The sequence below is a fragment of the Callorhinchus milii genome, unplaced genomic scaffold, assembly GCF_018977255.1.
Source record: "Callorhinchus milii isolate IMCB2004 unplaced genomic scaffold, IMCB_Cmil_1.0 Scaffold2, whole genome shotgun sequence".
In the NCBI taxonomy this organism is placed as follows: domain Eukaryota; kingdom Metazoa; phylum Chordata; class Chondrichthyes; order Chimaeriformes; family Callorhinchidae; genus Callorhinchus; species Callorhinchus milii.
In genome coordinates, this window is record NW_024704743.1 from 52906934 (window position 1) to 52930806 (window position 23873).

The 23873-nt window shown below is 43.4% G+C and overlaps 3 protein-coding genes across 3 annotated transcripts in view; 2 read left to right on the forward strand and 1 right to left on the reverse strand.

Annotated features, from left to right (window-relative positions):
• Positions 1-509: 509 nt before the first annotated feature.
• On the forward strand, positions 510-7286 carry efcab1 (EF-hand calcium binding domain 1). Its single transcript, XM_007903079.2, has 6 exons — positions 510-659; positions 3107-3262; positions 4150-4254; positions 4361-4512; positions 5840-5944; positions 6827-7286. The coding sequence occupies exons 1-6, from the start codon at positions 584-586 to the stop codon at positions 6875-6877; spliced, it is 645 nt and encodes a 214-aa protein (XP_007901270.1). The 5' UTR covers positions 510-583; the 3' UTR covers positions 6878-7286.
• Positions 7287-9667: 2381 nt separating this feature from the next.
• Positions 9668-17850, reverse strand: rbm48 (RNA binding motif protein 48). The gene is made up of 5 exons (XM_007903093.2): positions 17676-17850; positions 14665-14855; positions 13168-13310; positions 11495-12114; positions 9668-10191 (listed from the first exon to the last, which is right to left on the reverse strand). The coding sequence occupies exons 1-5, from the start codon at positions 17775-17777 to the stop codon at positions 10111-10113; spliced, it is 1137 nt and encodes a 378-aa protein (XP_007901284.1). The 5' UTR covers positions 17778-17850; the 3' UTR covers positions 9668-10110.
• A 609-nt stretch (positions 17851-18459) lies between these two features.
• pex1 (peroxisomal biogenesis factor 1) overlaps positions 18460-23873 on the forward strand; it is a 36332-nt gene continuing 30918 nt past the window's right edge. Inside the window, exons 1-4 of the mRNA XM_007903106.2 lie at positions 18460-18707; positions 21369-21515; positions 21823-21906; positions 23636-23750. Coding sequence (XP_007901297.1) covers positions 18594-18707; positions 21369-21515; positions 21823-21906; positions 23636-23750 — 460 coding nt within the window. The 5' untranslated portion in view covers positions 18460-18593. The remainder of the gene's footprint in view (positions 18708-21368; positions 21516-21822; positions 21907-23635; positions 23751-23873) is intronic.

Here is a 23873-nt window from a genome sequence, read left to right on the forward strand (position 1 = left end):
CACAGACAGACACACAGACAGACAGACACACACACACAGACACACACACAGACAGACACACACAGACACACACACAGACAGACACACAGACACACACAGACAGACAGACACACACAGACACACAGACAGACAGACACACACAGACACACAGACAGACAGACACACACAGACACACAGACAGACAGACACACAGACAGACACACAGACAGAAACACAGACAGACACACAGACAGACAGACACACACAGACAGACACACAGACAGACACACACAGACACACAGACAGACAGACACAGACAGACACACAGACAGACAGACACAGACAGACACACAGACAGACACACACAGACACACAGACAGACAGACACACACAGACACACAGACAGACACACACACACAGACACACACAGACAGACAGACACACAGACAGACAGACAGACACACAGACAGAAACACAGACAGACACACAGACAGACAGACAGACAGACACACACAGACAGACACACAGACAGACACAGACAGAGGAGGAGGAGGAAAGAGTGAAGATTGGACACAGACAGTCGCGCTCCCGGGACCCCAGGGCGATGGCGCAACCCACCGCTTTGAGTAGAAAGAAGCAGCAGAAACAGGCCGAGACCCTGACCAAACTAGCCAAGCACTGTGAGTGTCCGGGAAGTTGGGGGCGGGAGAGGGGCGGGAGAGGGGTATTGGAGTGTTGGGATAAAGGGGGTTAGGGATAAGGAGGTATTGGGATAAAGGGGTATTGGGTTGAGGGGGTATCGGGATACAGAGTATCAGGATGAGGGGCGATCGGGGTGAGGGGCGATCGGGGTGAGGGGCGATCGGGGTGAGGGGCGATCGGGGTGAGGGGCGATCGGGGGGTGAGGGGCGATCGGGGGGTGAGGGGCGATCGGGGTGAGGGGCGATCGGGGTGAGGGGCGATCGGGGTGAGGGGGTATTGAGGTGTCACATGCTACATTAATAATGGAGATGTTGACTATCAATTTCTATCGATTAGTCTACAATACACGCATGAGGCGAGGAAAGCTTTGGGAACCATAGGTCCAAAGTTGCTTTTTTCTCCCAAGCACACCACACTTTCCATATGCTGTAACTCAAATGACACATATACTGTATCCCTTCTTATAAGGGATAAGAGAGAAATCTTATCTAACTTGCATTTGAATGAATCAACAATTTTTGCTTCCACCATCTCCCGAGGGAGCCTTTTCCATAAATTTAGCATTGGCTGACTGAAATAATGTTTCTGCTGATTAGTTTTGAATTTACTCCCCTTCAAACTCAGGCTAATTTCTCTGGTTCTACTGTTCAGCATAAGATAAAATAGCTTATCATAGTCTACATTATCTCGTCCCGTTAGAATCTTAAAAACAGTAGTCATATCACTTCTCTACTTTCTCTTCTCCAGCGTGAACATATCCAGGTTATGCAATGGCTCCTCATAATCCAATCCCTCCATCCCTTCAGTCATTCTGGTTGCCCTCCTCTGTATCCTCTCAATTGTTGCAACATCCCTCCTGTACTGCAACGGCCAGAACTGTATATAGTATTCCAACTACCCCCCCACGCTCTCCAACTACCCCCCCACGCTCTCCAACTACCCCCCCACGCTCTCCAACTACCCCCCCACGCTCTCCAACTACCCCCCCACGCTCTCCAACTACCCCCCCACGCTCTCCAACTACACCCCCACGATCTCCAACTACCCCCCACGCTCTCCAACTACCCCCTCACGCTCTCCAACCACCCCCCACGCTCTCCAACTACCCCCCACGCTCTCCAACTACCCCCTCACGCTCTCCAACCACCCCCCCACGCTCTCTCCAACCACCCCCCCACGCTCTCTCCAACTACCCCCCCGCGCTCTCCAACTACCCCCCCGCGCTCTCTCCAACTACTCCCCCACACTCTCTCCAACTACCCCCCACCTCTCTCACTACCCACCCACGTTCTCCAACTACCCCCCCACGCTCTCCAACTACCCCACTACGCTCTCTACAAATACCCACCCCACGTTCTCTCCAAATACCCACCCCACGCTCTCTCCAAATACCCCCACCTCACTCTCTCCAAACTACCCACCCCACGCCCTCTCCAAATACCCCCACCCCACGCCCTCTCCAAATACCCCCACCCCACATCCTCTCCAAATACCCACACCCCACGCCCTCTCCAAATACCCCCCCCACGCCCTCTCCAAATACCCCACCCCAACCCACTCTCCAAATACTCCCACACTCTCTAAATACCCTCACCCACTCTCCAAATACCTCCATCCACTCTCCAAATACCTCCACAGACTCTCCAAATCTCCATGCACTCTCCAAGCACACCCACAATTACATTAGAATTTAAACATAAAATATAATTGTACAGAGAATTATAGCTATTCACAAAATCAGAATGATCTGTATTTTCAGAATTTAGTGGTGCTTGTTTTGAAAACCCAAATTATTTTTAGAATGTATTTCTTTAGCACACGTTAAAGAGAAAGTGGACTATACTAACAAACATGAATGGCGCATTTATATAGCGCCATTCACGTCAGAAGGATATCCCTGACAAGAGCAAGTAAATATCAAAAAGGAGAGGACCAAGGACAGCTTTGACAAAAATGTATATAATATGAAGGGAGATATCTGTAAAAGTTGGGGTGTTCCTCAGAGGCGTTTTATCACATTTTTGATACAATGGTGAAATACAATGGTATGGCATCAGACAGTTTGTTTAGAAGCCCCTGTTCTGCATCAGTAGCTGGTGTGACACTCTGAATGGGGAAGAAGGACTTTGGCAATATTCGTCATTGATAATAAATCACTGGAGCAGAATTTATGATGCCACATCAGGGAATGTTGTAAAAATGTTTTCTATCACGCTTTTTCTACCCACCAGTTCTAAAGGATAACAAGGAATTACTGAGTATGAATTTATATATATATTTAGATATAATATATATACATTTTGGTAACATTAATTAGAATGAATCATTTCAATAATCTTTCCACTAAAGGTTAACGTATTTCTTAAACATATATGCATTTCACATTCAGTTTAAACCATTTATTTTTCTTCTCTTATTGTTGCAGTCAATCGATATGAAGTGGATTGTTTAATGAAGCTCTTTAATACGCTTATCAGTACACCTTCTGAGCGCCGTATCGGAAATGGACTGGATCGAAATACATTTAGAAATATTCTCCACAACACATTTGGAATGACAGATGACATGATCATGGATAGAGGCGAGTACTACAGAATACTGCAGATATCTCTTAAGGATATTCATAATACATGACTGCAAGAGGTTTGGTAATGCTGGTCTACAATATACTGCATTAAAAATGTATGATAAGAGAGCAAGGAACCAAAAACATCTTTCAGATCATCAATCCAATTCCAATTACAGAGCGAGAACAATTAACTTTATCATGAACTTCAAGCTTAGCTAATCTCCTGATAAAAAGTTCTGCAAATGTTTTCCATTCTTTCTCCCCACGACCAGTGAATTGTGAAAAAAAGTATCCAAAAACAGAGTTTGAATTACGTATGCCACCTACACAGGAAATGTCTTTGTGTCAGTATTGGAGTGTACAATCTATCCCTGGAAGGATACACGCTGATTATCTAATTCCAGAGAAAATTAGATACAGGTTGTCAAGAGGAAAGGATTGGGGATCGGGGGGGTGGATGGGTAGCGGTACTGTTGGGAGTTTAACCAGCTGAAATAGCAGCCATCAAAAGCACTGTCTGGCAAGTTCCCACTGCTTGTCTATCTAGCATCACCCTATCCATTCTCAAAAANTACTAATGTTGGTAATTTGGATGTTTTCAAGATACCGCTTGGTATTCTTCTCCAATGTCAAATATGTCTAGATATCTCTGTTTTATCATGAAAAAGCAGCAATTTTATCATTTTAGTGTGCTGTACAACATTTTGTATGTTCATTGTAAAACAACTATGTTGACTTTATGCTTTCTTTTTATGGATGAAAAGAATGAAATATATGTGATTTTAAGATAAAATAAATGTTGGTATATTACCCTTAGAATCCAGTCTTGTCTATAGACTCAGTAAAGGTAAATAACATTGACATTCCAAATAAGTTTGAATTTTTGTGCTATTTTCCAGTTTTTCGTGCATTTGACAGAGACAATGATGGCTATGTCAATGTAAGGGAATGGATTGAAGGGTTATCTGTATTCCTCAGAGGGACTTTGGACGAAAAGATTAAATGTAAGTTTATATTGAATGTGTGATTTATATATTCTGTGTGGCACTAAACATAAGGCATAACAATCATATTCCAATTCATTATTGCTTTTGGATTATTTTGATCCAGACTGTTTTGATGTTTTTGATCTGAATGGAGACGGACATGTTTCAAGAGAAGAGATGTTTCACATGCTCAAGACAAGTCTTATCAAACAACCAAGTGAAGAAGACCCTGATGAGGGAGTGAAAGACCTAGTTGAGATAGCACTGAAAAAAATGGTGAGAAAATCACATGAAGATACTTTTTTTTTAGCTGAAATGTTCAGTTGACACCTTAAATTGTTGAATTGTCAATTTAGGGGAATGGCAGACCTTTCATATCTTGGCACTTAATGTCATGCTCCCTGGTTAAGTGATCAAATAGCTCCCTCTCTTTTTCTCAAAATCCACTCCTGCTCAAATGCTATTTTGTTTTCCTATTTCCCACCTCAGTCTTCTTTATTTTAAGTGAGATTGTGAATTTATGTCAAAGGGATGGCTGTATCAAGTAGGAAGTGGTTTGAAACTGGTGAACCTCTCCTCACATTCAACACTTAATTGGCATTGAGAAACAACTTTCACCATCATCTTAAAATGGATTTGAACCCATATCCCAGAGGTGTAAGCGTGCAAAATTGTTGTGATGCCTAGTATAATCTAAAGTAAATCTTAAAATTCTAAAGGGGTAAGACAATATAAATCACAACAGGCTGTTTCAACTCGTCCAGAATAGTAAAACCAGATCATATGGCCTGCGATTGAAGGGAGGCAAATTCAGAACGAATCTGCACAAACACTATTTCAGTGAGGGAATAGTGAACCTGTGGAACAGGCTCCCAAGGGAGATGATTCGCAACCACATCACTCCCACCCTCGCTCGCCTCCACTGGCTCCCCATCCCCCAGAGGATCGAATTCAAGATCCTCATCCTCACCTACAAGGCCATTCACGGCCTTGCACCCTCCTACCTCTTCGACCTACTATCCCCCTACTTACCTGCCCGTACCCTCCGTTCCTCTGGCTCCGGTCTGCTCCACATCCCCCGCCCCAACCGCCCTACCATCAGTGGCCGGGCTTTCAGCCTCTCAGCCCCTAGGCTCAGGAACTCCATTCCCCAGTGCCTTCGCCGCCTCCTCCCTTTCCTCCTTCAAGGCCAGTCTCAAGACCTTTCTCTTTGACCGTGCCTTCAGCTCCCCTCTCGACTCTCTACCCCCTCCTCGCTCCCTCCCTTCCTCCTGACCAGTTCCCCCCTGCTCGGGTCCCGACCCAACTGTCCAGCGCCTTGGGACGTCCTCCCGACGTGAAAGGCACTCTATAAATGCAATCTTGTTGTTGTTGTTGTTATTGATTGAAGCAGGAAATGTTGATTCTTTCAAACACAGATTACATGATGGGATATAGTACATAGGTAGTTTGGGACATATGTGCATGCGACCGCCTGTAAGGTGGAACGTGAACTAGATGGACCTTGATCTTTTTTCTCTAGCTTTTCTTATATTCTTATGTTCTATGTTCTTAAATCTGAATGGCAATTTGTGATATCAAAATGTGTCATTTACATTACTAGGATTATGATCATGATAACAAGGTTTCGTATGCAGACTTTGAGAAAGCAGTAAAAGATGAAAACCTCTTGTTGGAAGCTTTTGGACCCTGCCTTCCAGATTCAAAGGTAAGATTGCCAATAAACTAAATGAAATGTAGATATTAAATTATACCATACAACTAGTACAACAACAACAACAAGATTCCATTTATAGAGCGCCTTTCACGTCGGGAGGACGTCCCAAGGCGCTGTACAGTTGGGTCAGGACCTGAGCAGGGGGGAAATGGTCAGGGTGAAGGGAGGGGAGGGAGTGAGGAGGGGGGAATGGTCAGGGTGAGGGGAGGGAAGGGAGGGAGCGAGGAGGGGTAGAGAGTCGAGAGGGGAGCTGAAGGCACGGTCAAAGAGAAAGGTCTTGAGACCGGCCTTGAAGGAGGAAAGGGAGGAGGCGACGAAGGCACTGGGGGATAGTAAAGTGACCCATCTGAGAATGAGCAACAATGAGAAAGGTTTATCTGGTAACAAAGGTAGGAGTGAGCTGCCATAAGTGAGGGTAACTACATGAATTAATCAATGTCATTTGTTTAGAAACAAAATGTAAAATACTGCAGATGCTGGAAATCTGAAACAAAAACAGAAGTAGCTGGGAACACTCAGCAGGTCAGGCAGCATCTATGGAGAAAGGAAAGTGAGTCAATATTTTGGGATCCACGACCCTTCGTCAGAACTCTCAGTGTTCCCAGCGAATGTCATTTTTTGCTCTGTGTGTATCACTCTGTCTGTCTCCTCTTGTTTGTATTTCTTTGGGAGTCTTTCACTAGCTCCATGTCTTGTATCCATAATCTGGATAAGCTGGAGTTTATGGGGGGTAGAGGAGGGAGGCCGGGGGAGAAGAGCTTTTGAGAGACCGAATTTGTAGTTGACAAAATATATGAGTAGTACAACATGATCCAAACAATAGATTTATACTTGAAAATAAATGTTAGTACTTTTTTCTTATCTTTTGTCTAGACTGCTCTTGCCTTCGAAGACCAAGCCTTCAAGAAAACCAAGGAACATTAATCTGCATCGATTCTTCTTCATTGTATTCATGAAGGTCAAAACTATTTCATCATTGGTTACCAATAGCTTGAGTGTTGAGGACTAGGATAATTTAATCACCATGCAACTGGCTGTTTTTTCTCAGTAATGAACATTACATCATCTTCTTGCACAACTCAGCAGCAGTCACATTTGCATTAATTACATGAAGAATTAAGTGGTACAATAAACACACAAACCTCTGCATTATAAGTTGGTCAAAATATTCCTCGTGTTTTATATACGTCAGTTAAGAGAACAAAATGTACATTTTATGTATTAAAAAAAAGCTTGAATTTGATTATAGGAAATCCACTCCAAGATCATAGACTTGCAAGGTTTTAGGAATAGCATGGATCTTACCAAATATAATAAACAAATTTTAATGTTACTTATTTGGCTTATAAGTGTTCATGTACTAACAAAAATGTCCCTCCTCTCCCTCCAGTCAGACTGCGTTAATGAGCATTGTTGCCTCTGATACTTATGTGGCACCTAACTGAAACTAAAGCAATATCCAATACAACTAGTATTCCAGGGCACTGCTGAAGACAGCACAGCCACCCTGGCTCATCGACAGGATCTGGAAGAGCAGACCAGTCACCGGGGACAGGGAATCATCCTGCTCAGCTCCTTTTAACTCTGTAAGCCAAGGCCCTAACAGGTAGGCTAGTCCAAGCTGGACAGCAGCTGGAAAGTTTGCCTGACAGCAATATCAATGGCAAACTATGCGGTTTAGCTGTTTGACTCAATAGTACCCAATACACACTCACTCTGGGGTTCCCAAGCCTTGGCTCTTGCCAACCTGCACCTAATATTTTCCAGAATTTAGGTAAGCAGGATGCATCCCTCCAGGGAGAGAGTACGCATTCTATCTACCTCTGGAATTTCTATGTGTAGGTGGGATGCATGGAAATCTCAACTTGGTTTGGATACTCTTAAGCATGGTGATGTTTCTGCATGGGTCAGACCCCCCCCCTCCCATAAATTCTCTAAATATTAACACTGTGCATGTGCTAGGAATTCATAGTTCCAAACCCAGAATGAACTGGAATCCAAATTAGCTACCTATGATCCTATTCCTGAGATGGTTTTATAATCTCATTTATACCAGAATAAACTGGGAATTTGGCAAAACAAATAATGGTTTGATTTGCAATTGGTTTCTAAACTAATGGAATTGATGTGCCGTTTAATCATAAGTTTTTCAAAAGAGCTACAAGTTCCCTTTTGTTTAGAAACCTCTCTCTACTGCTGACAATTATGGAGACATAAGATTTTTTCAGGTAATGTCCTCATGACAGTTCAGAGCCAATTATGATTTGTTTTCGGTTGCATTATGCTTTTTCATTGAAGGCACTGAAATATATTGGGACCCTGGTCATCTGTTACCTTGCTGAAATGGCAATTCTTTATTTATGTACGGATGTAAGTAAGTGTAAAGAAGCAATGTCCTACAGCCAAGCCAAATCATCTCCTGCAGAGACCTGCATACTGTCCAGCAAAGGCTGGAATGCCACTCAATAGTAATTTAGAGTCAAACGCTGGTTGTTTTTCAAATTTTCCCCCTCCCTATTTCAGTGGTGCTGAATTTGATTGTACCAACTCAATACTGCCAATGGTGCGATCAGCTAACTTAGCTAATAACAAAAAGTGTAATTGGTACCTTCCTGGGTCTGTGATACACTGAGCAATAATATCAGCTGAACTATCTTGGAGTGTGAAGTGTTTACATTATTTCACTTAGCTGCTTCAGATATTTTCGTTCCTCGTTTCTCTTAAGAATTGGTGATAAAAATTGCTGCTATCATCAATGTTTGACTTTTCTTCCATAATAGTCTGTGCATTTTACTGTAGATGGAAGGTGATGTGCATTTTCACACAATTAAATATTTTTTAGTTTTGTAGCACCTACTGAAGTTTGTTTTAATTATAGTAAGTACTATTGTATGACAACATAAGAAAAGTAAAAACTTAAGAGTGGGTATCCTTAATTCCAATGAGTTATTTGATTTTTTTAAAAATGCGATATTTAAAGAACTATGTTGAATGTATCTCTCACACTTACCAGTGCTTCCATTAAACTGCAATTGGTTGCATTAGTTAACAGGTTTGCTTTTCAATTAACTCAAAAACAAAATCCAACCTTCTTTTGACGTTAAGCAAAATCAAGAATTTAAAAATAGTTTTAAGACAGTTCTTGGACCAATATTCATTCTCCTTTAAGCCTGTATTTTTGATGTAATACATCTTCATATGAGAGTTCCATAATGAAATATTTGTATTTGCATTTATGAACATTGGTCATGTCTGATCTCTAAATCTAGGATGGAGGTTAATTTTTTTAAAATGATTAAGACATACAGCACTCTGGGCCATTACCCCTCGTGAAGGTGCTATATAAATACAAGTTGCTGTTGACATAGAAAGTCTTAAATGCAATTGAATCTGGATAAACATATCGGCTTATCGTACTTTCAAATTACTACCATATCCATACTATTCATAATTAAATATGGTTACTGTATTACCGTATCTATAGCATTATTAATATATTAATTATTAATAATATATTAATAAACCTTGCATTTGATATTGTGCCTTATCATGTCAGTGAGATGTCTTGAAGCGCTTCACAATAATTATACCGTTAACATTTTAATGATAACCAGCCATCGTTTTTTCAAAACTAAAACAGATTTGTGCTATGACGACAAATGCATTGTAAAGCCTTAGCATAACATTTGAATGTTATTAAAAACAGAATAAAAGTTTGGTTCAGATATTTATTTGTTCAGATATTCATTTATCTAGTGAAAAAATAAGACAACTTTAATAATTTAACAAAATGGAAAATATGTTCCTTTTACTGTATTAACATGGTCTGTAGGTAATTAAATGCAACTTAACCTTTCAGAAGCCTGCTCTTCATAGAGTGCTTCAAATCCTATCTTGTGAACATAAGTGGTAAGAATCCTTGCATCTGATACAGCGTCTCACCATGGCAAAATGTCTCAAAGCACTTAAGGTTTTTTCCAGTAAAGTGAGATGGCTGTGTATTTGTAAGTGAATGTGACAGTCATTCTGTATACAACAAGGCTCCACAAAACAGCCATGAACTTTAAGATCTTCTCTGAAGGACTGCACTTCCGACAATGCAGTGGACAATCCCCCAATTCGACTATCTAGAGTTGATACCATTACAGTCCCCATCTTTAAATTCTCCTGCGTTGTTTTGGAGCTTTTGTTTGAGGTGCTTCATTTTTTTCAGTTGCTGTTGTAGGGACGGACAAGACCTGGTAAAAAAGGAAAGTTAGTTTTCAAATGAAAAATTCCACTGTTTAAAGAACCTGCACTTTTGTTTCTTTTATCATATTGAAATAGCTCAAATTCTTCACCTACAATTACTGCGAAGTGCAACAATTGTTATGTAGGCAAATGTGGCAGTGTTTGTGCCAGCCCCAAAGTGAATACATTTATCTGGAGAACTATTAACCAAGACACTGGGAAAAACTTCCCTTCTCTTTACAAAAGTGTTATAAAATCTTTACTGTCCACCTACACAGGAAAACAGTACATAATGTCTCATCCAAAGGACAGCATTGGGCAACACAAAGCTCCCCCAATAATGCACTGGGTTTTTGAGCTGATAGAACTCAAGCCTCAGCTTCTGGCTTAAATCCAATCTGTACCTCATACAAATAAAATCCTCCTCTAATTTAACATAAATTAGCTTAGTGGTTAGAGCTCTCGCCTAACAAGCAAGGGGACCTGTTTTCGATTCCCAGGCAGGGCAAAATGTTGGGCATGTTTCCTTACAATTGGTTGCCACGTTTCACCCACAAAATATAGTCTATTCACTTCACAGTATATTCTGTGAAGCATTTTGAAACGTCTCGAAGACGCAATAAAGAGCTACATCAAATGCAAGGATTATTATAAATGATTTTGATTGAAATGTTCTCCTCTATTGGCAGCACCTCCCACATATCACCCTGGGTCTGGAAAGCATGCCTGTAAACTGTTCTATGGTCTCCACCAATGCCACTTCTGAACATCCTTGACAGCAAACTCAATGACTCATCTATTAGTTTACCCTCCATTTCTCTTTTGATGAAAATATCAAGTGTTTGTTTCTTCTTTGTGACTGAAAAACTATAGCGAGCTCTCTGTATGAAGTTTAATGGCACAACAAGCAGGTAATTGTCTTCTTGACCCTACCAGTGCCTCCTCCTCTCTACCATTGGCAGCCGTGCTTTCAGCCACTATGCCCCAACATTATGGAACTCTGCCTCAATTCCTCTGCTTTGCCTTCTCTTTCCCCCATCTTCAGATCACACCTGAAGACTTTCCATTTCTTCCTGAAGACTTTCACGTCGGGAGGACGTTTCAAGGCGCTGGAGAATCAGGGATTGGGATCCAAACAGGGGTAGAATCAGGAGGGCAGGGAGAGTAGGAAGGGGACCAAAGGCGCAGTTTAAGAGTAGGGTCTTGAAATAGGCCTTGAAGGAAGCAAGGGAGGGGACGGGGCAAAGGGACTGTGGTTTGATAGCACAAGACAAATACATAATATAAATTTATGGATTATTTAAAACTTACCTCTGTTAATTTATTTCGAATCATATTAGCTGAGACATTCAGAGAATTATCACCCAGGTCGACCTTTTGAACTTGTGGAAGTTTTGGTCCTATTAAAACTGCAGTCCTATCGCTATCCAAATCACCAAAAGCATTCATGGTCATTTGTTCTTTCATTCTTTTCCGATTCTGCAGCTGAGCAGTCCTTGGAACAAATCTAGAAACATTCCTCTTTAAAGATGATGTGCACTCAATGACATTAAAAGAACAACTTTCTCCTTCTGCTCTACGAAACTCCTCAGGTTTATGCAGTTTTCTGTTAGGAAACCAAGGTAATTCAGATCTAAAACCTGCAGAATTTTCAGGAGAAATATTGAAGTCTTTTGGTGAGGTGGCATGTGACATAGGCACCGGAGGATAGCCCAAACAGTTCATTTGTCTGCCTTTGGGAAGTTGGTAGTCAGGCTGTGGAGGAGGTGGTAACATAGGATAGTCATACATGGAATACCCAGTGTTCCATTCTTCCTGGTTTGGTTCTGAACCCCCAAAGAGTTCAGGCTTTTTGGAAAGTACTTCCATGTGAGGATTCTGTAATGGAACTGAATTGTCGGGTTTCTTTTCTATCTTGTGCAGGTCTACATCTAATGCAAAAAAAAGGTAAAGGAGGAAAGAAAGGTGATCAATCTGCAGGCGGAGTGAAACCTTATGCAAGTTTCCTTACTTCACACACAAACCTGTGTTTACCTAACAGTAAGTATGAACCTGATTGTTAGTCGATTGGCAGAAACAGGCCACTCAACCCAACTAGGCTGTGCCAGTGTTTAGATATTAATAATAATCCTTGCATTTTTATATAGTGCTTTTCACATTTTCTAGCTGTCTCAAAGCACTTCACAGAATATGCTGTAAAGTGAATTGACTGTATATTTGTGGGCGAAACGCAGCAGCCAATTGCGCACAGCAGTGTCCCACAAACAGTCGTGGATTGAAAATGAACAAGTTTTTTTTTTGGTAGGATTATTATTAGGCGTGTGGAGTAAAGAAACTTGCCCAAGAAATCGACCCACTCCGTACTCCTTCCTATTCCCTTTTCATTCATGTATACATCTAAAGAGAAGATCCTGGCTGTTATCATGACAATGTATACATAGAACAATTGGCAGCTACATTATCACTATCTAAACAGGCATTAGTCTTCAAAATAGAAATGAACAAAACTTATAAACTCCACATGTAAATGGTAAACACAATGCGCCACTATTATTTATCCAACAAGTAAACTTAAGATCATAACATACTGTAATTTTGTTCTTCATGCAGTATCTGATCCAAATAGAACCTCATCAAGTATTTCTGGACATCAGGGATTTATTTAACTATTTGTATCCACAATCAAAAGTGTCTTTCTAACTTAGTAAGAATAAATCATTTAAAAATTAAAATTTAACAACTTAAACATTGAATACAAGGGACATAAATTCATAATTGTGATTGTAAGAATTAATAGGAAAGTTAGGACATCCCCTCCACACAGAGGCTGTTAAGTCATGGATTTTTTTGCCACAAGTGGCTACTGAACCCAAGAACATAACTTCTTCATTGATGGAAAAACATCTTTTGTTAAAAGCATGAATCAGAAGATAAGTTTTCTTTAAAAAAATGGAAAAAATTAAAATAAAATGTCTGGAACAAACCTTGCTTTGTTGCTCTTGCTATGTACCTTCTCCTGTCCTTTAATTTTGCTCTGGTGTCCTCAACGGTTTCAAATTCTGGTGCATAACACACATGAAGCAAACTACCAAAGAAACTTCTTTCATCCAGTTTGCGTTTCGCTATTCTAAAATAGTTGAAAATACATGGTTTATATTTACTGTATGTAATAAAAACATTTTTATATTACGTGTGCATCTTCCACATAAATAACTACTATTTAGTTCACCCAGAGCTCCGAAATCTGCATTCTCTCTAAAACTAGGCTCCACAAGGACACACCCAGCTCCAATGACTCTTCACTCCTCAGCGGATCAACTTTAGAGATCTTGCCCTTACCTTCAATTGTCTCATGGCCTTGCCCCAGCCTAATACTCTATGAACTCCTGCAATCCTATTTTCCTGCCCCACAAACTCTGGCCCTTTGGTAAGCAAGCTTTTAGGTTCTTTGTTCCTTTCCTCTGGAACTCTCTTCCAAATTCCCTCCAGTTTGCTTCTCACTCTCTGCTTTCAAAACCTGTCTAAAAACCTTTATTTTTGATTGTGCTTTCAGCCATGCCTTCCCACTTCATCCTGCTTGAGCTCCCAATCTGTCTTTGGAAAACACTTTGGGACATTCTATGAGAAAGGTGACATATAAAAGCAAATTGTTATTTGTGTGTATAAAACAATTAAATCTGAACTTTCTATTCGCCTTCCCTCCTCTGAACTTGATTCCATATTCCCTTGACCATGTTAAACATACCAGGGTTCAGTTTACCTCTACCCTTTATTTCAAAAATATCTATCCTAAAGCCTTTTCCTCCTTAGGGTGAACATTCAGTTTCTGTATAGCATAGCCTAGGTGCCTAATTCCCAGTTATCACTATCAATTCAATTACCCTTTGTTGTATTCTCTCCAATGTCCTTATGACCTTGCTATAAGAGGGAAGACCTTACTGGTAACCAGAATTGCATGCATTACGTGGAGTCCTGTAGCTCAGTGGTTAGAGCACTCGCTTTGCAAGTGAGAAACCTGAGTTCAATTCCAGGCAGAGGGCGAAACCTTGGGCAAGTTTCCTTACTCCACATGCCTCCAATAATCCCTCCAAAACAAAACAATAATAAATTGGTCATTTTCAATCTACGACTGTTTGTAGGACATTGCTGTGCGCAATTGGCTGCCACGTTCGCCCACAAATATACAGTCAATTCACTTTACAGTGTGTTCTGTGAAGCGCTTTGGGACATCCTCCCGACGTGAACAGTGCTATATCAAATGTAAGGATTATTATTATTATTACTCCAGGTTGGGCCTATAAACAGTCACTTGATTGCAATTTCTATGAAGCACTTTGATAATTTGACGATACAGGAGCTAAGAAAATACAAGCTCTTTTTTTTTTAAACAGAACACATATTACAAATACAATAAAGAAGCAATTGAAAATATTCCAGAACCAGATATTATATAGTAAGATGGCACCTCAGCAGCTCATTACCTCGCACTCTGCAATCGCTGGTATTTGATTTTGTAAACTTCAGTAAATTCCTCTGCCGGGTATTCATCCAGTACAGAGTACTCTTCAATGGTTCCATACAAAGCAAAAAGTTCAACCAACTCCTTCATGACACCTATAGCTGGTACTCCTTGTATTAACAGGTGCCTCGATTCCAAATTTATTGTATATACCTAGAATATAGAATAGTGTAGAAAGCTGAATGCACACAATAATAATTTACATTTACATAGTGCATTTTACTTCAGAAAATCGTCAAAAAAGACGTCTTAAAGCTGACTGGGAACCTGAGTGGGTGATGTTTCAAAGATGGAGGAGAATGGACTTTAGCCAGTGCCCTGATGAAAGGTTTAAAGGAGAGTAGGGGGTCAACCAAAACAGATTCCGCACAAGCTTCATGTTTTGGGAGAGAGCAAAAGGGAAGCTCAGTGGGCAAGGAGGCGTGGACGGAAACCGAGCACCATTGACTAAGTTTTGTCAAAGTCGCGTTGGAGAAAGTGAAAACTCATCCAGCAGTTATCCAGTCTGACAAACACATTTACTGAACTGCTGTGGCACTGCTTGCAGATTCACAAATGAAGCATTACAGATCAAGGTCCTCTCCGCCTGTTTAAGTGGACATTAAATATCCATTGGCACTATTAGAAAAGAGAAGAGAGCCCCAAAAGAACCCCAAAATAAAAATAAAACTGGTCAATCGTTTCATGGTTACTTGTGGGACATTGCTGTGTGCAGCTGGCTTCCGCAGTTCACGTACAAAATACACTGTCACTCCAATTTACAGTATATTCTGTGAAGCGTTTGGAGGTATCTCGGCACCTTGATAAGGTGCTACATCAGTAGCAAGGATTTTTCTTATTCGAGAGCTGCAACTGTACACTGCAGCTACGTGTTTTCCACATGTATGCGGATCACACCCAACTCTGCTTCCTCCCTCGACTCCAGGATCACTGCTGTCCTGACAGAATGACTGTCAGACATCAAGTCCTGGATGAGAGCTGACTTTGTACAGTTAAACATCGACAAGACGGAGGTTCTCCTGGTTCGCTTCCGTCAGCGCCTCCTCAGCTCAGACACTGACAGCATCACCGCCCATGGTGCTCACTCCACCTTACTAAGCCGGTCAGAAACCTTGGCATCTCGTTTGACCCTCAACTATCCTTTTTACCCCACATTCACGTCATGACCCGCTCGGCCTTCCCTCACCTCCGCAACATCACCCGGATCCGCCACTATCTGACACCGCAGGCCACTGAAACCCTCATACACGCATTCATAACATCCAGGCTCGACTACGCAAACTCACCGCTTGTCGGCCTCCCCAACTCCTCCCTCTATAAGCTGCAGATCATCCAGAACACTGCAGCCTGTGTCCTCTCCCACACCAGGCTCCGTGATCCTATCACCCCCATCCTTGCCCGACTCCACTGGCTTCCCATCACACACAGGATACAGTTCAAGTTCCTGGTCCTCACCTTGTTGGCGTTGTTCCCCTCTACCTCTGCAATCTCCTAAACCTCTACCAACCTGTCTGCTCCGGTCTGCTTCGCATCCCCCATAATAATAATAATAATCCTTGCATTTGATATAGCGCTCTTCACGTCGGGAGGACGTCCCAAAGCGCTTCACAGAATATACTGTAAAGTGAATTGACTGTATATTTGTGGGCGAACGCGGCAGCCAATTGTGCAGAGCAATGTCCCACAAACAGTCGTAGATTGAAATTGACCAATTTATTATTGTTTTGTTTTTTGGAGGGATTATTATTAGGCTCTGTGTGGAGTAAGGAAACTTGCCCAAGGTTTCGCCCTCTGCCTGGAATTGAACTCGGGTCTCTCACTTGCAAAGCAAGTGCTCTAACCACTGAGCTACAGAACTCCACAAATGGGAGTATAGCAACATAGCAACAGTGGTGGTCAAGCCTTCAGCCACTCTGCCCCCACCCTCTGGAACTCCATCCCACAGACCCTCTGCCTCCCTCCCTTACCTCCTTCAAGATGAACCTCAAGACCCTCCTCGTCAACTGTGCCTTCGATCACCCTCCTTTCCCCGCTTGCCCTCCACCCGCCCTGATCCCGCCCCCCAGCTCGGGTCCGAAACACTGATGGTCCAGCGCCCCGGGACATCCTCGCGACGCGAAGGGGCACTGTACAAATGTGATGTTGTTGTTGTTGTTGTGGTAACAAGGGCCAAAACTCTTACACACTGCCTCCCAGTGGCCCAATGCCGCCCAGGGTCAGTGACACCCGAGGCAGGACAAGCTCCTCAACAAGGCAGCAGCGACTTGCATTCATAGAGCGCCCCCCACAGCGGGCGGCGTCCCAGAGCGCTTAGCAATGGTGGAACCCGACGCTGAGCCACTGAGCCGCGGGAGGGGGAGGGGGGGAGGAGGAGGAGGAGGAGGGGGGCCACAGGCACAGTCGGAAGTGGAAGGTCCTCAGGCGCAACCTGAAAATGGGAAAAGAGGGGGCGAGGGGAGGGATGGGGGGGGGGGAGGTCCACAGTCTCGGGGTGTAGCGGCTGAGGCTCGGCTGCCGGGGGTGCCGCGGAGGGCTCGGGGGGGACGGGGGGACAGGGAGGGGACAGGGAGGAGGGCTCGGGGGGGGGGGGGACAGGGAGGAGGGCTCGGGGGGGGGGGGGGGGACAGGGAGGAGGGCTCGGGGGGGGGGGGGGGGGACAGGGAGGAGGGCTCGGGGGGGGGGGGGGGACAGGGAGGAGGGCTCGGGGGGGGGGGGGACAGGGAGGAGGGCTCGGATGGGGCACAGGGAGGAGGGCTCGGGGGGGACAGGGGGGGGCACAGGGAGGAGGGCTCGGGGGGGACGACGGGGGGACAGGGAGGAGGCCGGAGCCGGTAGAGCGGAAGGCAGCGGGTGGTGCTGTGAGGAGAGAGGGGGTCGGCGAGGCCTTGGAGGGATGTAAACACTGCAGAGCGGATCCAGGCGTCGCTCGGCTGTGTGACGGGAGCCCCCGCGGTGGAGTTTGGCAACACTTACTTTCACAGCCCTCAGTCTGCGGCCCTCTCTGTACTTGGGCCTCGTGAAGCACACGCTCTTCTGCTGGTGGTGCTTGTGCACCTCTGGAGCCGGAGCGGCCATCAGACACTCACACACACACACACAGCCCCACCCACAGCTACACACCCTGAGCTGCGCGTGCGCACAGGTCTTAACCCCCCCCTTTCCCGCTTTCCCCCAGGGCTCCGATTGGATGAGGCGACGGGAGGGCGGGCGGACCTGCGCGATGTGATAGGTCGCTCGTGCTGTCAGTCACTCACACCATATGTTGTGCATGTGACGCTCGCGCCGTTGGCTCGCGCTGCAGAACGTGTTTGAATTTGAGGGAAGGGCTGGGAGTTCTGACAGTAACGGTTACCGGCCCTCCCCTCCGGCCCTGCCCTCCCCTCCCCGCGGGCCCTGCCCTCCCCGCGGGCCCTGCCCTCCCCGCGGGCCTCCCCCCTCGCGGGCCCTGCCCTCCCTCCCGCGGGCCCTGCCCTCCCCTCCCCGCGGGCCCTGCCCTCCCCTCCCCGCGGGCCCTCCCTCCCGCGGGCTCTGCCCTCCCCTCCCCGCGGGCCCTCCCTCCCCGCGGGCCTGCCCTCCCCTCCCGCGGGCCCTCCCCTCCCCGCGGGCCCTCCCCTCCCCGCGGGCTCTGCCCTCCCCTCCCCGCGGGCCCTGCCCTCCCCTCCCCGCGGGCCCTGCCCTCCCCTCCCCGCGGGCCCTGCCCTCCCCTCCCCGCGGGCTCTGCTCAGTGCCGCTGACAGCGGAGCGGCCTTTTGAGAGGCGGTCGGCCTGGCCACTAAAGTTCCCGCGGCTCTCGGGTTAGGCTGAAAAAAGGGGAGGAAGTGAGCGAGAGGAGGACAAGGGGGGCGGTGCGAGGGGCTCGGCCTGGTCTGGCGGAGGAGGAGGAGGAGGAGGATGCTGCTGAACGGCGGCTCCGGGGCTGCGAGCGCGGAGCTGAGACTCTGCATCACGAAGGATTGCTTCCTGCACCTGACGGCGCATCTGTCCTCCCAGCTCCAGCTGCAAGAGGTGCTGTCGGTCTGTCTGTGTGTGTGTCTCTGCTGTGCTCTGTTACCAGTTGACCTCTGGTTTATTTGCAGGGCCCGGGGTTTAATGCTTAACCATTTCTCACCCCCCCCCCCTCCCTCCCTCCGTCCTTAATGCCTCGGACCTGTTGCTGAAATGCAACTTTTGCTGCTGTTCATCACCCCACAGAGTGAATGAATGCACTGCAACTTGTTGCAGTCTGAGATAACTTAAGCAGGAAAGCTGCACTTGCGGTTTTAGGACATGCAATGGATTTCGGCCTCAACCGGGTGTTCAATCGAAGTAATAATCCTTGCATTTGATATCGTGCCTCATCACGTCTTTTGAGACGCCTCAAAGCGCTGCGCAGGATGTACTGTCGAGTGAATTTTATATTTTGTATATTTTTAATTCATCTTGATTTCTTCTCTTCCTCCCCCCCCCCCCCACCACCTTGCTAATGATTTCAACATCAACCTGCATTTATTTAGTGCCCTTCATCCAGGCTAGCACCTTGGAGCACTGTACAGTAGTATTTTGGACATCGAAGGGAAGGGTGAAGTGACAGTAAGTGCTGCAGAACAAGTAAATGTTAGGGCGGGATTTAAAGATGGACACAGGCAGATGTTTCAAAGGTTAGGGTCATAGTGGCTGAAGGTATGGCCACTGAGGGTAGTGCAGAGGGATTGGGGAACATACATACATCAGGAGGTATGAGCAGGTCACAGAGTTAGGGAAGTGCTAAGGGGTGAAGGAATTTGAATGTGAGGATGAGTTCCTTGAAAATTATCCTTTAGGAGAAGTGGAGCCTGATGGGGATTGATGCGAGGAGTTTGGTGCAGGTGAGGAGTTCAGGCAGAAGAGTTTTTTTTTAATGAGTTGGACCCCGTGGATAGTTAACTGGGGAGACCACCAATCAGAGAAATCAATGCAGGATGTGGCAAAAGCATGGGCAAGGGTTTCAGCAGATTTTAGGGTGCGTTAGGGTGGGGGCAAGTGTTGTGATAGAGATTGTAGAAAAGTCCTGGTTATGGACAAAATGTGGGGTAGGAAGGACAGCCAGAAATCAAACCAGACACCATAATTGTACAAAGGTTTAATGAGTTTGAAAGACAACCCCAGGAGGTTGACAAGGTTAGAGCTATAGGTGAGGAGACTCTGACGGAGCCATGAAGGATGGCTTCTGTCTTACATACTAGGCTAGTTATTGCCAAAGCAGGCTGGCCTGCTCCATCGGCAGTCGGATCTTCAGCCTTTCTGCTCCCACCCTCTGGAACGCCATTCTGGAGTCCCTTTGCTTTACCAACACTTCCTTGCCTCCTTCAAGGCCCATCCCAAGACCTTCCTCTTTGACTGTGCCTTTGGTCATCAGTCCCATCCCCTCCTCCTACCCTCAACCTCTTAACTCTAACCCCCAGCTGGGGTCCAAACCTTCCAGCTATCCAGTGCCTCCTCCTGACTTGAAAGGCACTATATAAATGCAACTTGTTCTTGTCGTTTCAAAGTATACCTGAGTGGTTCTTGTTTTTTCTTGCATAATGATTGCAGTGTTTTCACCCATTAATCATGTGATTTTTACTTTATCGTCCGAATTTAGCAATGTTTTTGTACGTGATATACAAAATGCATATCTATAGCTATTTTCCCTATCAAGCCGCCTCAACCTTCCTCGACATTTATACTTTGTTCCACTGTGTATGTTACACTATGAAAAATATTATTTTAATCACTTAATGGTATCCTTTTGATACAGTAATAGTAAAAGCCTAAATTTTAGTATTGAAATTACTTGTATAAATATTGTTTACAGAAATATTAATAATTATTTTTGTATTTGATATAGAGCCTTATCATGTCGTTGAGATGTCTTGAAGCACTTATATTCTGTAAAGTGGACTGACTATGTATTTGTAGATGAAATGCAACAGCCAATTTGTACTTTGTTGCAACTCCCCCTTTGTTCTGCATCATTTACACCTCATTAACCCATCATCCCCTGGACTCTACCCCATTTCCTCCTTTTGTCTTCCTTGCTCTGCCTTCCCCCCTCTCTGTTTGCCCTTAAAAGCCTCTCCCTCCCAACATGCCTCAGTTCTGACGAAGGGTCGTGGACCCGAAAAGTTGGCTCACTTTCCTTTCTCCATAGACACTGCCTGACCTGCTGAGTGTTCCCAGCGACTTCTGTTTTTGTTTTTAAATTTCCAGCATCTGCAGTATTTTGTGTTTTGTATATAAATGTAATGTTGTTGTTGCATCACATTCAAAATAACTGATGGCTGATAAACGGGTTTTGCAAGTGATAATGATAGTTGACACTGACCTTCAAATCTTTTTTATTTTTATTGGGCATTTATTTTCTTCTATCTGTAGTCTCCATATTGGACTAAAGAAAGAGATCATAGATGATCCACTTGATGCTCTACTCAGCTCTACAATTAGCTTTGACGGTGTTTCCAAATGGCTTTCCTTCTTTGGGGCCTTACCATAATGGCTGAGAAACTGTGGCTTATCCTGTTAGGTGATTGGGGATCCAGTGCATTGCACTACTGAGCCTCTCTTCACATTAAAGTTTTATTACACATATATTCATACTAACATCTTTTATAATTCTTTATTAATACAATATTCGTCATTATTGATTCATCTTCTCTGTGCAATATTTAGTGTCAAACAATCGAGCTATCCTGGGGTCTTCAGCAGTCGGCGTATCTAAGTTGGGTGGGACGCAGATATGGTGGTTTTAAAGAAGAAAACATTGTAGAGATTAACAGACAGCTGGGTGAAAAACTTGGGATCAAAGATGGTGAACAGGTTTGTAAAAAGAACAGTTAGCTCGTGCTTGGTGGACTGTCAAGCTTCCGTTGCTTTCTTTGAGACATTTTTCTTTGATTAACTGTGTCCTCACAGTTTGATGTAAATATTGAAAAAAATATGTTTTCTGTTTAATACAATGGAAAAAAAATCCCTATCTGTTTTAAGAACAGTAATCATAATTTAAGCTATTTTACTTTTGAAACATCTTTATTTATTATTGTAAGATGATTCAATGCTTTATTACTTTTGTGGTAAAGCATCTGTGATTTCAAGCAATTCACATTCTGTTTTCTCTTTGATTCAGGTATTTCTCAGACCTTGTTCACAAATTTCTTCCTGTCACCAAGCAGTCGTGGAACCTCTTTCACCAGATGACTGGGAAATATTGGTAATTATTTATTTTCTTGATATCTGTTTACAAGGAATGACAACCTGCATTATGCAACAATAAACAAACAAAACCAATATGTAATTCAACATCTTACAAAGATTGACTTCATTATGTTCCAATAAAAGAAAAGTAGGAATTCATATAGTTTATGGTGAGTCTTTTAACAAATGAGTGGCCAAGGCACATTTGAATTACAAGGGACTTTCTTTTGAGTGAAACATCCTGTATTACATTTTTTTGTATTGTAATCATAAAAATAATCATTGCATTTGATATTGCGCTTTTATATAAACGTGAAGCAGGCTGGTCCTGGATGAATGAAGGGTGCGGCCAGATACGTACAATTTGAGGAGGTCGCAGATATAGGGTGTGGTGAGACCGGAGGAATTTAAAGGTGTTGACCAGGATCTTGAACTCAGTCTGCTGGGGGAGTGGAAACCAATGGATTTGAGTGAGAATGAGAGTGATGGGCTCTTGGAGTCTAGTGTGGGAAAGGACACAAACTGCAGGATTTTGGATAAACTGCAGCTTGTGTAGTAGGGAAGAGCTGGGAAGTCCAGGTAACAGAGCGTCTATGTAGTCGAGCCTTCAATTATTGTGGGGTCTGTTTGTGTATCGTGCTCAGTGGGATGAAAACTCACAAGACCATACCAGTCATTGTTTTTATTGTTTTGGAATTTTGAATCTTTGTAGCGTTGATTTAAAAATCATTTGAAAAGAATATCTGGTAATCATTGAGTTAATTTGGTGCCTTCTTACCTACAGTTGCCTATAGAGGATACCCCCACTGAGCAGTCTTCCAAAACTCCATAGGGATAAGTCTGATATCTGTCATTAGTATTTTTGTATTGTGATTTTCATAGTGATCATTCATCTGCTGCAACATTTTTTAGACAGTTCATATTTTTAACTTTGTGCTAACTTTATACTGTAGCACTTTAGAAATCACTGAATACAAAATTATGTATATGCAAATACTGACTTTATTAACTAATATGGTTACTTGCTTAAGTTATACCAAATTGTTTGGAAATCAAGCAATTCTATGCTTCTTTTTGGCTGTCTGATTTCATTGATGTTTAATACAAAAACTACGCATGAGCATCAGCTCAGCACTATAATGTGGCGTGTGGTTAATATTCCATATTAGTTTTGATTTTAAAATGAAATGGAAATTTTCTGGAATAATTTCCTCCAAAGAAGCTCGCTTGTCCACTACAAACTCACTTCACATTTAGGCAGAAATGTAGCATGGGCTTATTTCACCAATAAATTCAGGCTAATCAATTTAATCATAATTTATATTTCAATGTAATAGTGATATATAATGGAAATGATTAAATATTTTTAAAAATTGTAGTAATAGTACATTACATTTGACATTGTGCCTTTCAAAGCTATTCACATTTGATAACATTCCAGTAATTGTTAACTATAATATTCATAACTGTTAAATATGGTAATAATATATAATGCAATATATATTGTAAATGAGAAAAAAAAATCTTTTGAATTTTACATTATTCTGTTTCTTCAAATCATGAGATGATCACTAGTGTACAGTTTGTAATGCTGATATTGCTACTTTTTAATAAAATAGAATGTTTGACTGTAGTAATTATTTAGCTTTGAAATGTGACTGTATTAGCCTGTTCTGAAAGTTTAACAATATGTACAGTGCTCAGGTATTCATTCAGGATTGATTCTTCACTTATATTTTTTACAGGAGCTCCACAGTGCCTCTCTTGAAAGGCATATTATGGACCAGATTAGGGTTGTCTTTCCTGGAGGGGTATTCCCTATATGGGTAGAGAAACGCACTGTCATTTATATTAAAATTGGTAAGTAATTTGAAGAAGAATGAACAAATAGTTTTGGAATAGTTAATGTGTTGCTTTGAGACTTTGAACTGGTTACAAAAAACCCTCGAGTAGTTATTGAAAATGTACTCCCTGTCGATGCCA

Excerpts from the sequence above, each read along its gene's own strand:
- efcab1 (XM_007903079.2), top strand. The coding sequence starts at position 584 with ATGGCGCAACCCACCGCTTTGAGTAGAAAGAAGCAGCAGAAACAGGCC. Across the intron at positions 660-3,106 it reads GACCAAACTAGCCAAGCACT|TCAATCGATATGAAGTGGAT; the intron begins GTGAGTGTCCGG and ends TTATTGTTGCAG. Across the intron at positions 4,513-5,839 it reads AGATAGCACTGAAAAAAATG|GATTATGATCATGATAACAA; the intron begins GTGAGAAAATCA and ends TTACATTACTAG.
- rbm48 (XM_007903093.2), bottom strand. The coding sequence starts at position 17,777 with ATGGCCGCTCCGGCTCCAGAGGTGCACAAGCACCACCAGCAGAAGAGC. Across the intron at positions 14,856-17,675 it reads GCAGACTGAGGGCTGTGAAA|GTATATACAATAAATTTGGA; the intron begins GTAAGTGTTGCC and ends TCTATATTCTAG. Across the intron at positions 12,115-13,167 it reads AGCAAGAGCAACAAAGCAAG|ATGTAGACCTGCACAAGATA; the intron begins GTTTGTTCCAGA and ends TTTTTGCATTAG.